The 14720-nt window shown below is 45.1% G+C and overlaps 1 protein-coding gene across 11 annotated transcripts in view; it reads left to right on the top strand.

Annotated features, from left to right (window-relative positions):
• The window catches only part of OSBPL5 (oxysterol binding protein like 5), a 1112782-nt gene that overhangs the window by 700311 nt on the left and 397751 nt on the right, over nucleotides 1-14720 (top strand). For all 11 annotated transcript variants that reach the window (XM_069624153.1, XM_069624161.1, XM_069624156.1 and 8 more), the window contains one exon: nucleotides 7053-7133. In XM_069624153.1, the coding sequence (XP_069480254.1) occupies nucleotides 7053-7133 (81 nt within the window). The remainder of the gene's footprint in view (nucleotides 1-7052; nucleotides 7134-14720) is intronic.

Below are 14720 nucleotides of genomic sequence, written 5' to 3'. Positions count from 1 at the left end.
ATGTCTTCTTTTCTCTACAGATAATACAAATGTACGTTCAGACTAACTGTTTTGGTACTGGAGTTGCAGCCCAATTCATGTCTTTTTAAGCACTTTCAAATGCTCTGCGGGTTTGCGGTTTTCTATACACTGTTTTCATTGAGGCTCCGCTGATGTATTTGTTTCCTGGACCTGTAGTCCAATAAGTGTTTCTCCTGTGTTGGAACTTCCTTGAAGAGATTATCGTGAGGGGTAGAAGGACCACAAGGTCTCACCTAAACTCCCTCGGGTGAAGCAAATCAGGTTGTGCCGTGCTCCCCTTCCCATACTGTGTGGCTCTCCCTCTGTCCATATGGGGTGTTAGTTATTTTGAGACATGTTTGAGGCAGTTTAAGGTCTTCATAGGATGGTCCACAGGCGTGCGGCTTTCTGTATACTTTTTCAATTGAGGCTCCCATGATAGAAGTGTGTCCTGGGACCTGGAATTCCTTAAGTCTTTCTCCTCGTTTTGGGCCTCTTAGTAGGGGTTACCATATTCTCTGATGAGTAATGGGCAAAAGGTATCCCACCTCAACTTCCCACAGGGAGGCATATTGGTTGAACTGACACCAACTAGCAGTGGAAGACTGCCCTGCCACCAGCTTTCCTAGCAGGTTTTCTAGGGGGGGTGGCTGTATGGCTCTTACTGGAATCACAATATGTCTGGCACCGTTAAAAGCTGGTCCTTAAGAGATTGGGTATCCCATGGGGGCCCTATGGATTGGGTAATTTCCTGGGTTATAGGTCTCTGGGGAAAAAATTATTCCCCCTGATCCAGCTTTTCTTGATCGGTAGACAGCTTACTTTCCCACTCAAATCCCAGATTCCTCTGACTTTCTGGTTTCTGTAAGTTGTCAGGTCTCAAAAGGGGGCCGATCAGATCATTGGGCTTCTCAGGCTGGGCTTAAGGCCTGGGATAGGTCCAAATATAATGTCCTCTATGCCACACATTTAAATCTCGTATGCGTGGCCTCAAGGCACAGGTCCTACTTCTGACACCATGCAGGTAGTCGGAGTAGTGAAACAGTAATGAAGTAAGGCTGGTTACCTCTCTCTACATCCGCTGCATAACGGACTGTCTTTCACGTTAGTGTTATTTGCTGAATTAGTTAAAATACATCTACCATGTCTTGCCAGTTATTTCACTTTAACACAAAGTTTATTCATGAATCAATATATCACAGGTAAAAACCATTAAGATTACTCATGTGCACTTTCCGCAAGGCACATATACATAAAATAATACAAATCGTCAATGACTTATTAAATCAATATTTTGCCAAATGGTGGGGTTAGCATGTGACACATAAATTATATGCACACAAAATGACCTTTTTTTGTTTCTACTAGATGTTGTATATTTGTCAATTCAACTATTATTTCATTTCAATTACTGAACAGAGGGGTGGCTATTGTCGTCTCTCATAGTCTAGGATTTTTATTATATATCCACTGGATGTGTCTACATATGCTTCAGCCAAAGAAGTACATTAGACACTGTCCCTTGTGTCTTTTCTTTTTATTCTGTCCCTCTTCAGGCAGGTGTATTTCTTAGGGTTGACAAATTAATCACAGAAACCCCTTGGTTCTTTCACTACAGTCACTACAATGAAAAACATACAAATTGTATCTTAAAACCCAAACTGAAAAGGCATGTGGGTCATATAAACCCCAATATTGTGAAAGAATGACCTGATGTATAGACAGGGTCGGATTAGAGCTTGTTCATATCACAAACGGTTCATTTCTTCCTTTTATATAGCGGGAGGCTGCCTTTTTAATTTTTTCAGGTTTAATTACTTCCCAGATGAGGGATGATGTCCCTTCTTCTTATATGTGACGCATAATAAATTGTATGTGTCATATTTTCATACTTTTTTTTTTTACCTTAAACACTAGTTTTTAGGATGTTCAATGTGTTACTGACCTTCACACTCAGAAATCGGTCGCAGTTCCACGTGCTCTTTTCCTTATATTCTTCTTGTGTTTTAAAGGGGCGTCACCTTTATAATGTGACCGGGCGGTCATTCTATATCGATGCCTCTGCAACAGAACCCATAATGGCAACCTATGACTGCAGAGAGTTGCAATGTCACTGTTTAAGTAATTGCGGTTGTTTAGCACCCACTAAACATTAACATCCAGTAGTTGGTACCGGTATCATATTGAGCATGTATGCAGCATTTATATACTTCTTTTATTAGTAAACTTTCTTATTTGCCAGCTTGTCACAGATCTTATTTTGTTTCCAAATCCATGCGTTATTATTTGGCTAGAATTTCGGCTCTCATAACAAACGCGTTTTTTACTTACATTTTGGCTGCAGGCCGTTAGTTTCCTCAATTTCGAACACCACCCGTGTTTGTTTCGAGTAGTGAGACACAAGAGACAACAGAATATGTTTTAACTTTTGTTCATTATCAACATAGGAAAGGTGGGATAAGGGTACATGCCTCCCTGTGTGCCTACTAGACTAGACTAGAATTAATAGCCATTATCAAAAGTGCAAGGGTCTGGACAATATACACTGGTGATCCCCTTTTACAGTTACCTGACTCTCGTCCCCCTATTTCTGGTGTCAACTTCCCTCTCTTTAAAAGTATGTATCTCCCTTAAAACACTGTTTTCTACAACTTAATATTTCAATAAGAATGCCTATCAAAAAGTCCAAAACATGCCCTTACTACGTCCTCATCCTGGCTGCTTCGGCTGAAATAAAATGTTCACAAATTCCCTGATCTTCAGGAGGCCATACCAAAGTTAAAATAAAACAAGATCCTCCTCACTGTCTCTGCTTCCACCTGTCGTCTCCTCCTTTGGACACCGTCCTGGCACTCTGGTTGAATGTTCTTGTTTTCTCCTTCTTTGTAGAAACTGATGATCTGGTCTTGTCTTCTCCATTTACCTCCCCATGCAAGTGGGAGATCCATTTTTGCCACTGGCATCAAGAGAAAACTGGATTTACCTTTTAGGCGATGTTTCCAGTCACTGGTCTCTTATTGTTTCCTTTCACCGTTGGGCTCCTCTCTAAAGCCCTGCTGTCTCTCTTTGGTTTCTTATCAGGCTTTTGAAATTCTTTCCTTTTGCCCCTCTGCCACAGGCACAGCTTATACCTTCTAGTTGCAGGTTTAGGTGCTGGGTTGTACCTCCCCAAATTCACAGAAGGTTACCTGCTGTGTTTGTCTTTCTTATGGACAGCATCAAGGGGTTAAACTCTTCCACCATGGCTCTTTCTTCTGACACTTAACAGTCCCTTCTGCCACCTAGCAGGGTCCAGTATCACCCCATCACTGTGTATCCCATCCCGACGCATCCCAAAATGCCCCATTTCCACAGCCCCATTTCACTGCATATATATGTTGGGAGTGGATCAAGTTAATAATAAATGTGGGGGGTTTGATGGTCTGCAGGGGTAATCTGCCATGAAATGGGGTAAAACAAAAAAAAGACTCGTCATTTTGGTGATGCGCAGATTTTTTTGGCATTTATTTATTTGTTTATTTGTGGGCATTTGTAAGGCACTTATACATCAAGTTAATTGTGTTTCAAAGTGCCCTCAGGCAACATGGAGGGAACATTGGAATGAAAAATAAATAAAACCAATAAAAGATAGAGACGGACCTACTAGGCCTTGTGAACATTCAGAACATGCAAGTGCAGAGAGAGAGGGATGAGCGAGTGAAAGGGGTGGGGTAAGTGCTAGGTGTACAGGAGGGAAGTGCTAGGGGGTGAGCAGCTATAAGTGCCTATGTGAGGGGTCCAGCTGCCAATAAATAAGAGCAGGCGTGTGGTGGCATAGGCCAGAGGGTGCCGATGCAAGTGCTGGGAGCGGCGGGAGGAGGAAGGCGATTGGGGGTGGGAGGCCAGGGTCTAGGAGGACACATAAGGACCCTGGTCACCAATCTCAGCAACTGTGGGGTTTAGCAGAGGAGGGAGGGAGGAAGGGAAGGAGGAGGTGAAGAGGAAAGTCTTGAGGAGCTTTCATAATTTGAGGCGATCCGGCTCAAGACAAAGAGGAAGGGGAGGCTGTTCCATAAGAGGGAGTCTTCTGAGGAAAGAGAGCGGCCACTAGCTCGCTGTTTAGCGACGCGCTTGACACCCAGAGAGTTGTGCCGGAAAAACATTACAGTCTGGAGAGAGTACTTGGTGAGAGCAAGTTGCAGATAGTGTGGTCCCCCGCCACAGACACTCTTGTGAATGATTCCGAGGGATTTTCATGTGATTCTTGCAGCAACCGGGAGCCAGTGGAGAGTTTTTAGGGCTGGAGAGATGCAGCCCCTGGGCTTGAGGCCAAGGATAAGACTTGCAGCCCTATTCTGGATTAGCTAGAGGGGTCATAGAGAAGAAGAGGGTAGATTAAGGAAAAGGCTATTGCAGTAGTCTAGCCAAGAGAGAACCAGCGCTCTGGAGACTTTGAGCTTCTGGGGGAAAGTGAGGAAAGGAAGAATTCCTTTGAGAGGCAGAGTTGAAAATGGGCCTTCTTGGCATGGTCCAGAATGTGAGGCAGGAAGGATAGAGAGGAGTCGAAGATGACGCCATGTTTTATGGCTTCAGATGATGGAGAAGGGGGAGAGCCTATAGAAGATGGCCAGAGTGAGGGGAAGGAGGAGGGAGCAGGAGTCCCAATAAGAAGGATTGCAGTCTTGCTGGCGTTGAGGCTGAGATCATTGGAAGTACACCAGGATTGGATGGCAGGTAGGAATCACATAGATCTGCAGGATCAGAGAGGACAGACAGGATCACATAGATCCACAGGGTTCCACAATGCAGCAGCCTTCAGTTGTTCCTGCTTCCTCACATTCTCCCCTAGTTAAAAGGGAGCATGTTTGGATACACCTGTATCCCTCAGATGTTCCTCTTGACTGGGTTTTTCGAGTCCCTTTTATCGTCCTCCCCCTGTGGCTGCTGTTGCTCCTCACCCCATTTGGTTGTTTCTGTTCGAAAGTTTGAATCTGGAAAACTGAGTGGTTAATTAAGCAACAGGCTTTCTATAATGCTGGCCCTCACAGGTTTAAAGTACTACATGAAAACCGCTGCCATCTTGGATCTTATCACGTTGCAGAATGCGCCCATATATGGTTCCACGTCTACCATCTCTCACTCATCCTGGCGTTCCCTGGAGCCACTAACACGCTGCGTGGTTATGCTTCTGAATCTTGTTCTCTCTGCAGCTAACTCGCATTCAGAATGGTTGCTGTGGATTCACAGTGCAGCCTCTACCGTGTCTTTTTAAGTGGTTTCGAACACTGCACACGCTTGCGGTTTTCTGTACACTGTCACCATTGAGGATTCCATGTTGTAGGTGCCTCATGGGACCTGTAGTCCCTTAAGTCTTTCTACTCTGTTGAGACCTCCTTGTAGGTTTTGTAGCATTCCCCGATTAACAGCGGTCCCAGGAGATCCTAAAATCCCCATCCATAATGGGCCGCTACCCCTGCATGTTAATATGGGGAGTTTGCAGAACTCACTACAATGTTTGTACGTAAACTCAAACCCAGCCAGTGGCTGATGTGGAAGACGAGGCAGAACATCTCATGCTTTTAATTGTTGGGAGTGAAGAGCTGTTATTCACCAAACAAGAAAGGGCTTTAAAAAAGGAATAGATAGTCATAAAGGGTTTTTCCATTATCTTACAGTTTGGGATAAATGGATGGTATGGGAAAAGTGTTTTTGTTTTTAAAAACAATTATTGTCTTCTTATATTATTTGGTGTGTGCTACAACCATGCCGCATGCCATCTGTGAATTAAACTTACCCCAGACGCACGATGCTGCTTCTATCCTTTCCTAAGCATGGGCGGCCATCTGATTGGACTGCCCGATGAACAATGCATATGGAACCTTGTAATGTGGGCTTCCCATGCAAACCCCTTATTGTCAGGTGGCTTAAACATACCTGTAGTGTAGCGTGTAACACAGGAAAAAAACCTGCCATCTCAGGAGATGGGTTTTGCTGGGTCAGAGCAGTTGAAGATGTGCCAATAAATGGTTGTGTTGCTGCGGGGCACTCCAGAAGCTTCAAGGAATACAAGATGGCGGGTAATTCCTCTTTTCTGATGTAAATTTAAGGGAGGCAACAGGCTAGCAGTAAAGACAGTAGGTATTGTTTAATGCAGTGGTATTCAAACATTTTTATTCCAAGCCCCCCTATGAGTAAAAATATTGATACTGCCCCCCCCCCGATGCCATATCATCTTATATTTCCTATTAAAAGCAGTCCCCCTCTCCGTTTTTGAAGAGCCTCACACTTAAAGGGCAAAGTATGATGAGATATGAAGGAGCAATGAGTAGAAATGACTTGAAAGAGCCCCCAAGAATAAAGGGAAGAGAACCACGCTTAGCTGAAGATTGAAAAGTGAAGTGAGGAAAAACATCTGCAACAAATAGAACTTGTGTAATTTCTAAGCCAATCAGAATGCTTGCAATGTTGTCAATCTCTGTTATTGACAGCAAACCATCTTATTGCTGCAACACAACTCAATGACCTGTAATGCTGCTGCCACAATGTGCTAATAGCCCTGAAGAGCTTGGGAGTTTGCGTTATTACTCTGGGCGATTTCTCTTCACTAAGTTGTTGCATTCAGCTTTGCCTCAGGCCATTACTTCAGGACAGGCAGTTATCCCACAATAATGACCCCTCCTTGAGTTTGTAAAGCTTCCAGTCATTCAGAATCGTACTCTTAACTTTGTGAAAATACCCTTCAAGTGTTGGGTATATGGTATATATTTTATATTCAATACTCTAGTTGTTGTTCCTGATCGTCTTTCCCTTTCCGAGTGGCCCATTGTGTGTATTGCTGATTACAGATTTTCAATACTATTGTAATAGAAAGTCATGATTCTATTGAAGACACAGAGGCGAAGGATCATGCTCAACTCAACTCTTTACTTCTCGAGCAGCCAATCAAAATTTAACACAACCATAAAAGCAAGCAGTCAAAGAACTACAAACCCCATGAAAACAATTGATTTTGAAGTGTGTTACTAATTGGGAAAGTTGAAGTTTTAAAAGTGTAATGTCTTTTTCTGTTTTAGTCGGAATACAAGTTTTGCAATGGATCCGATAAGGAGTGCTTGTCCCCCACGTCTAAATTCGCTAAGAAAGAGACACTTAAGGTATGTGGTCGTTTCATACATTCATGATATTACTGCATGTTCATAGTTTAAAACAATATGTTCTATGAAATATGTGTTACCATTCCTTAACACCTACATGACATGTGCATTAATAAGAAATGGTTCTTCGAGCAATTATTTACAAAAGCATAGTGGATGACAACTGCTCCACAGTTGTGAAAGCAATCCATGTACATTATCTTAACTGTAGATGTTTTTAGTTGTACATCAGTCATTTTCCATTAGTAATGCCTTTGAGAATTTGTCAGAGACGATAACATAGGCACATCTCGCTAGTAAACACATGGGGGGCGTTTTGATGTGGGCGTTGGGATGTCTGGATTGTTCATGCTTTTGCCGCGTGTAGGGGAGAGATGGAGCATAAAGTCAGCTCTTGCCTCCCCCCAACAGTTATCAGGCGCAAATCCACTCGCATCTGCGCCCTCGCTGCAGATGCTGGAATTCCTATGAATACTATAATGGTTTTTCTCCTGCAAAAACGAGGTGGGATCCACAGGGATTCATGTTAATGCTGCACGCCATGCATATACATAGCAGGAGGCTTTAACGATTGTTTTTAGGAAGTGGTGTCTATAGCAGGAAACATCTGGACACCCCCCTTATTTGATTCCACATGTTCAAGGATTGCTTTGTATACGCAGTCATCCATGACTTTGGCCCCGTGGGCTACATTGGATCTGCGCCTGTACTTAGGTCCTCTACTCTTTCTTCAGTGTTCTTTAGGAGATATTGAATGTAGCCAGCTTTACAAGCCTTTAGTACTATTCCAGTTTCCAATGATCAGTTCATGAATTTGCAGAAATAGTAAGCTGGGATGTCCTTGATGAGTCTGTTTTTGAAAATGTCCGGCAGGCAGTGGCCAGTGGGTGATCTGACCTTATTACTCTCTTTCACTAGTTTGATAAAGGATTCTTTGATAATCGAGCTGAGATGGTTTCTGTTGGTATTATCGGGTTTTCTGTATTGGGAGGAGTTGTTAATTGTGTCTAGTGTAGCTGCATCGATTGCCTGCTGGGCGTTATTCATATTGTTCCTGAAATGGTGTTGCATGTATGCACGCGTGATTGCTGCAGTTCACCGTGTTAGACGTATTAATTGATAGATTTTGGCCAGATGGTTACTAGTCTGAATTAAAACTGCATGTTCAGTGCATCCCTAACCGACAAGTTCCCCCTTGATTGGCACTGACCTGATCGTAATGGCGGTCCCCGCTGCCCTAACGTGTGCATTAAAAAGAAGAGATTGTCAGATCATGTTGTTAAACTTTCTGAGAAAGTTCTTTTCACTTTCATTCTGGAATTCATTCAGGTAGCCTATTTTGGTTTATGGACTCATATCTCCCACACAACTGACATTCATACATATAACCTGATTTTTACCCTGTTTGAACGTGTCTGTCAACAGATATTTCTATGCTTCTCTGTTTTGAGAAGGGGGCATTTGAAAATATGAAAAATAACTTATACCAAAGTTTCAAACCATCAGCACATATAACTGTAGTTTGTTGCCATTCTTGAATGATTATTTTTCTCATGTGAGTTGGTCTTAATAAACTGTTTATTTCTTGTTTGTAACAAAAACAAAAAGCGGTATGATGTGGCATGCATGGCTTCCATCAGAGACCCAGTTATTGATATTCAGACAAATGTTAACCCTTTCATTTTGGAGATCTTTTCATTACCTTTGCATCTGAACTTGTTGCTATCAAGTACTTCCACTATGGCGGAGTCACATGATGAGCTGGCCTTGGCTGGTATATAGGGATCATTATTGTTAAAGCAGGTGCATGACTGTCAAGACTTGATGGTCGCAAGGAACAAGAATACCTCCGTCCCTAAGCAACCAACAGCAAGAAGATAGTCACTTGCTGTTCGAGGATTAGGGCCACAGGTGGAGAAACAGGATACCCATGTGGTCCAGAAGACTGCTGTAAGGAAAAAGGGACAAGTAAGTTCAGGATTACACAGGGCAAACAAAGCTGAATAACAAGAAGCAGTAATGTCACCTACCAGAAACCACTAGAGGAAAGGCCGAAATGGTGGGGTAAAACCTGTTCCCTCAGTGGGCTGAGATCAGGGAAGCCAGAGAAGGAAATAGGGATTGCCACACAGGTAACACCTGAGTAGGATGCTCCTGGAGGTTGGAAACTGGAGCACAAGAATGTCAAAAGCGAGTCCGGGTATGACTTTGCCAAGGAGGTAACTGAAGCTTATCCAAGAAGCGGTCCGTGGTCAGTCTTTCCAAGAGTTCAATGAGTCCAAGCAGAAGTACCAAGAGGAAACAGCAAAGAAGTCCTTAATACGTAATCCGTGGTCCAAACAGTAGAATAAGGCACAAGAACGTAGGTGAGCTCCAAAACAGTGTAAGCGAACAGTTGTGAAGCGCCATGTAGCAATCGGGAGCTCCTTATATACTGAGAGCCATGTCACGTGGTTTGTAGGGCACGTTACGGGTCACGTGATCACCGAGTTGTATATTAGAGGCTTGAATGTTGCTGGATTCACTGTTCAATGAGGATGCGGTGATCAGAAGGGGCGTGGCCGGCAGTTGTCACGGCGACCCGTGATGCTATGCCCTGGTGAACAGATGAGCCCGTCTGTTGTATTGGAGTACGGGCGATGGGAGCCATACCACGTGGCCAGGTTACGTTCCGGGTATCATGCAGGTTTGGCGCCCTTAGAAATTGTCTGCCAGAGACGGCCCGATTCTGCAGTGTGGACAAACGCCAGGGGATAGAGGCGATGACTCCTCACCTGATGCATTCTCCGACGCTTCCCCAACTCCTCCCAGCAACGGGTTGTCTAATCTTGTAAGAGGTAATGGAGGATGGGTGAGCACGAGACCTAGTACCTGTTCTGGGACATAGTCGGGGAGGGGCACATGGAGGGGTTAATAAACGTGTGGGCATGACAGAATCCCCCCCTAAGGGCCCACGAACCCGTGGGCAGGACGGATTATCACAATGAAACCGGGACACCGAACGGGGGCAATGCACAGTCGTGGCCAACTCCCATGGCCTCTCCTCGGGGCCAAAACCCAACCAGTCCACTAGGTAATACAAACGACCCCTGGAGACACGGGAACCCAAGATGGCATTAAACTCGTATTCCTCAACCACGCCCACCGAAACCGGAGAAGGGGGTGACAGCAACCTAGAAGCAGGGAGACAAAGCTTCAATAACGAGGTATGAAACACGGGTTGAATGCGCCAAGAAGAGGGTACCGCCAACCTAATGGCTACAGGATTTACAACCCCCAACACCTTGTAAGGACCCACAAACCAAGGCAACAGTTTACATGAACCAGAAAGATGCAGGTGCCTAGTGGAGAGCCACACCCTGTCACCTAGGGCATAAGACGGTTCTGGGGCGCGTTCCTTGTTGGCTGCCAATCTCATAGATTCCTGCGCCTCGAGGAGATGGGTAATAGTCTGGGAATGCAGCAGGGCAAGTTACGGGCACAAGCAGTAGCAGCAGGGACTGAAGAAGAAGCGATGTCTGGGATTGGCAGAGTGTGGGGGTGTAGACCATACATAGCAAATAAAGGGGAGGTACCCAAAGAAGAGTGAGGGGCATTGTTGTAGGCAAATTCAGCTAAGTGTACCAACTGGTGCCAGGACTGCTGATTCTGGAGGGTGAGACAACGTAAATATTGTTCCATGACCTGATTCACCTTCTCGGTTTGTCTGTCCGTTTTGGGATGGTAAGAAGAAGAGAAACGGACGTCAATACCTATGGGACTGGTAAGGGCTTTCCAGAATTTAGACATAAATTGTGTGCCACAATCCGAAATAAGAACTGTGGGTAGACCAAATAAACAAAATACTTCCCTAAAGAACATGTCAGCCAATTTTGGGGCCGTGGGAAGAGCAGAACATGGAACAAAACAAGCCATTTTAGTAAATGAATCTACCACTACCCATATTGTATCCAACCCCTTGGCCTTGGGCAGGTCCATAACAAAGTCCATGGTAAAGGTATGCCATGGATGAGGCGGCACCGGAAGTGGTTGAAGCAACCCTAGTGGTCGACCTTTTCTAGCTTTACTCTGGGCCCAAACAGAACATGTGTTGACATAGGCATCTACATCCTTTCTCATAGTGGGCCACTAACACCATCTCTGTAATAGGCCGAGAGTGTTCCTCTGGCCCAGATGGCCATTAATGGGGGCATCATGGGACCATTCCAGAGCCAGATTGCGTGTACCCGGTGTTGGCAAGAACAACTAAGACGGAAGGCCTTCATGTAGGATCAAACCCCAGTCATTCAGTAGTTCAGGATTGGATGACACCCATTGGCGAATCGAGGTCAAGAGATCAGGAGTTGGGGTACAGACGCATACTACATGTGTCTTCTCAAGCAGCGTGTCCGGGAAACACGGAAGTGAAACGCCCCCAGGAGATCGAGATAGGGCATCTACTTTTTGGTGCGTGGTGCCAGGTCTATGTTTGATGATAAAATCGTATGCCGCAAAAACAAATGCCATCGAACCTGTCCACTGTTTACACGTTTCATGGAGGCAAGATCTTGTAGGTTCCTATGGTCAGCGAAAACAAAGACGTGGTGAGCGGCTCCAAGAAGATGATGCCTCCAGACACTGAAAGCTTCTTTGATGGCCAGGAGTTCTTTCTCAGTAACTGTGTAATGCAGCTCAGAAGAAGTAAATTTGCGTGAATGAAAAGCGATAGGATGTAAACAACCCGTGGTAGGACATCTCTGGGATAGAACGGCCCCTATAGCAAAGGAGGAGGCATCAGCTTCCACTATGAATGATTGATCTGGGTTTGGAAGTTGAAGGATAGGGGCTGAGGTAAAAGCGGCTTTCAGTCTGTCGAAGGCCTCGTGTTGTACATTGGTCCATAGAAAGAGCATGTGTGGACTAGTAAGAGCCGTAAGAGGGGCCGTGATGTCAGAAAAGCCAGAAATAAAGCGTCTATAAAAATTGGCGAAGCCAAGAAAGGACTGCAGGGTTTTGACAGATGTGGGCACCGGCCAGTCCAGTACCGCACTGATTTTAGAATCGTTCATTGATAACCCCCCAGAGATATGCGAAAACCCAAGAAATCCACTTACTGAACGTGATATAAGCACTTCTCAGGTTTAGCATGTAGTGAGTGTAAACGGAGACGTGAAAGGACCTCTCTTACATGTCCCACATGTTCTTGCATGGAGGCTGAGAAAATCAAAATGTCATCTAGATAGATGACCACGAAGGTATCAAGGATATCATTGAATATGTCGCCCATGAATCGCTGGAATGTGGCTGGGGCGTTGCATAATCTGAAGGGCATGACAGTGTATTTGTACAACCCATAACGTGTACAGAAAGCCGTCTTCCGCTCGTCTCCCTTGCGTACCCGAATCAGATTGTATGCTCCCCTAAGGTCCAACTTGGTGTATACCGATGCGTGGGTTAACCGGTACAATAGTGGGCCTATAAGGGGAAGGGGGTATCGATTTTTTTATGGTGTTTTTTTATGGTGATGGCGTTCAGGTGCCGATAATCAATGCAGGGACGTAGATCTCCTTTGCGTTTCGGGACAAAAAAGATAGGACTAGAGGCTGGAGAGATAGAATGACGTATGTGGCCCAATTTCAAAGCGTTTTGTATGTATTCTTTCAATATCTTTTCTTATGAGTTTAAGGAGTATATTCTACCCTTCAGTATCTCTCCATTAGTGTCACGACTCGCTCCCTTCGCTCCCGTTCCCGCCACTTGGGGGCATGTTTTGGGGCTTATTCCTTGCTGGACATTTCCTCCGAACCTAATGCCACAGTGCTGTAATGAATTGGGAGCGCAAAATCCCTATTTTCCAAACTACTTCCCTTCCGGATCCATTCCAGGTCTTTGGCAGCCAGCATGCTTCTTTAACCAAATGACTGTGTTTCCCAGAATGCCTGGCCCCCTGCTCCACCTCCACCCTTGCAGGACTAGGTTGGGTGGAGGATAAGCAACACCTGTGGCTGCAGGTGCAGCAGTCAGCACACCTGAGGCGTGTGCTCGTTTAGCAGCTTTAAAAGCCACAGTCTCACTTCAGTCCAGCGCTGGTCATCGTTTGCAGTGTTCCTGTTTTTGACTAGTCCCTTGTTCACTGTTCCTTGCCCTTTTACCTAGGTCCTGGTTCCTGTTTTCTTGTTCCCTCCGCCCTGAATCTCTGATTCATGCTCTAATTGATTTCTGCTCCCTTGTTTCCCTTTTTTCCTTCCTCTGTTTACAGGCAGCATTTCTCAGTGCTTTCCCTTTTCAAATGCAGCCCAGTTGGTATTTCTTTGACTCTGTCCTTTGCTGCTGTTAACCCGTATGCCTTAGCCTTCCTCTTTAGCTTCCTGTCTTTTCCTTGGAAGGATAGGGAGAAGTTTGCATTGGTTATTTAGCTTTTTCCCTGCTCCTGATCCTTACTTCTTTTGGGATCCATTCCAGGTTTTCCTTAGCACTTCTGCATTTATTTTCCCATTTGATTTTAGGTGTGGTGTGCGGTTGTTAGCTAGCTCCTGTGTGAATGCTTATGTTTTCCTCACTATTTGTTATCACTATTTCAACTTAGGTATTTAGTTTTCTGCAGCGGATCACTCTCGGCTGCCTTCCAGCCTTCACCCTTGCCCTGTCGGGCTCCCCACATAACAGCGGATCACGCTCTGCTGCATTCCAGCCTCCGCCCTTGTCCTCTGGGCTCCCTGCCCTGCAGCCTGCCTCGCTCCGGCTGCCTTCAGCCCTTGTCCTCTTGGGCCCCCTGTTCTACAGTCTACCTCTCCCTGGCAACCTACAGCCCGTGCCCTCTGGACCTTCCTACTTCTCCCATTGCTGTTCTAGCCTCTCGGGGTCCCAGTTCATCAACAGGATTCATGGGCTAGCTGACGTTCGAGAGGTTTATTCTCGTCCTTGTGAGTACAGTTCTTTAGTTCCCTTATTTGATACCATCAGAGTGTTAGTTCACAGATCCTGTCATTGCTTGCCCTCTACGTGGGTTTAGCGCTGTCAGTACCTGTAACAGCAATTGGGGGTAAGGCGCTTGCCGACTTTCCTCGCGGTCAGGTGCTTACCCCACATCCCTTTTCACATATTGGGTTTAATATCACACTCTGTTTGCACTCCTGGCTTCTAGCATACATGAGTCGTTGTTCCTATGTGCACATTTCCCTTGCCATATTCGCTGCCTTAGTATTCGCAGGACTAATCCTGACAGAATGACCAGCCCAAAATTCCCATTGAATATGGCAAGTTTAAGAAAGAAAGGCAGCAAGGCCTCTAACAAGTTTGTACAGAAAGCTTCCCCTACATTTACCTGTGACAATCAAATCACTAGTCTTGGTTTAAATGAACTCCTTGTCACGAATGGGCATTTACGAGCAGAGTATTTTTCCCATAGGATGGCTCATCCTACATTGCCTGATCTTAGTTCGATCTTTTGTTCTGATCCCGATTCTATGTCAGCGCAAGCCTTAACCGTAGAAAACAACACACTGTCAGACTTATTAGACAAGAGTACCTCGGTTGTTGAAACCCATGATTCCAGTTGTGCTTCACCTCAGATAGAACAGTTTCATGGTACAAACATAAAGAATGGAG

This window comes from Ambystoma mexicanum, chromosome 11 (genome assembly GCF_040938575.1).
Source record: "Ambystoma mexicanum isolate Mex_15411 chromosome 11, UKY_AmexF1_1, whole genome shotgun sequence".
NCBI classification, from domain to species: domain Eukaryota; kingdom Metazoa; phylum Chordata; class Amphibia; order Caudata; family Ambystomatidae; genus Ambystoma; species Ambystoma mexicanum.
The sequence above is the reverse complement of the archived record's forward strand: the minus strand, read 5'-3'. Positions and strand labels throughout refer to the sequence as shown.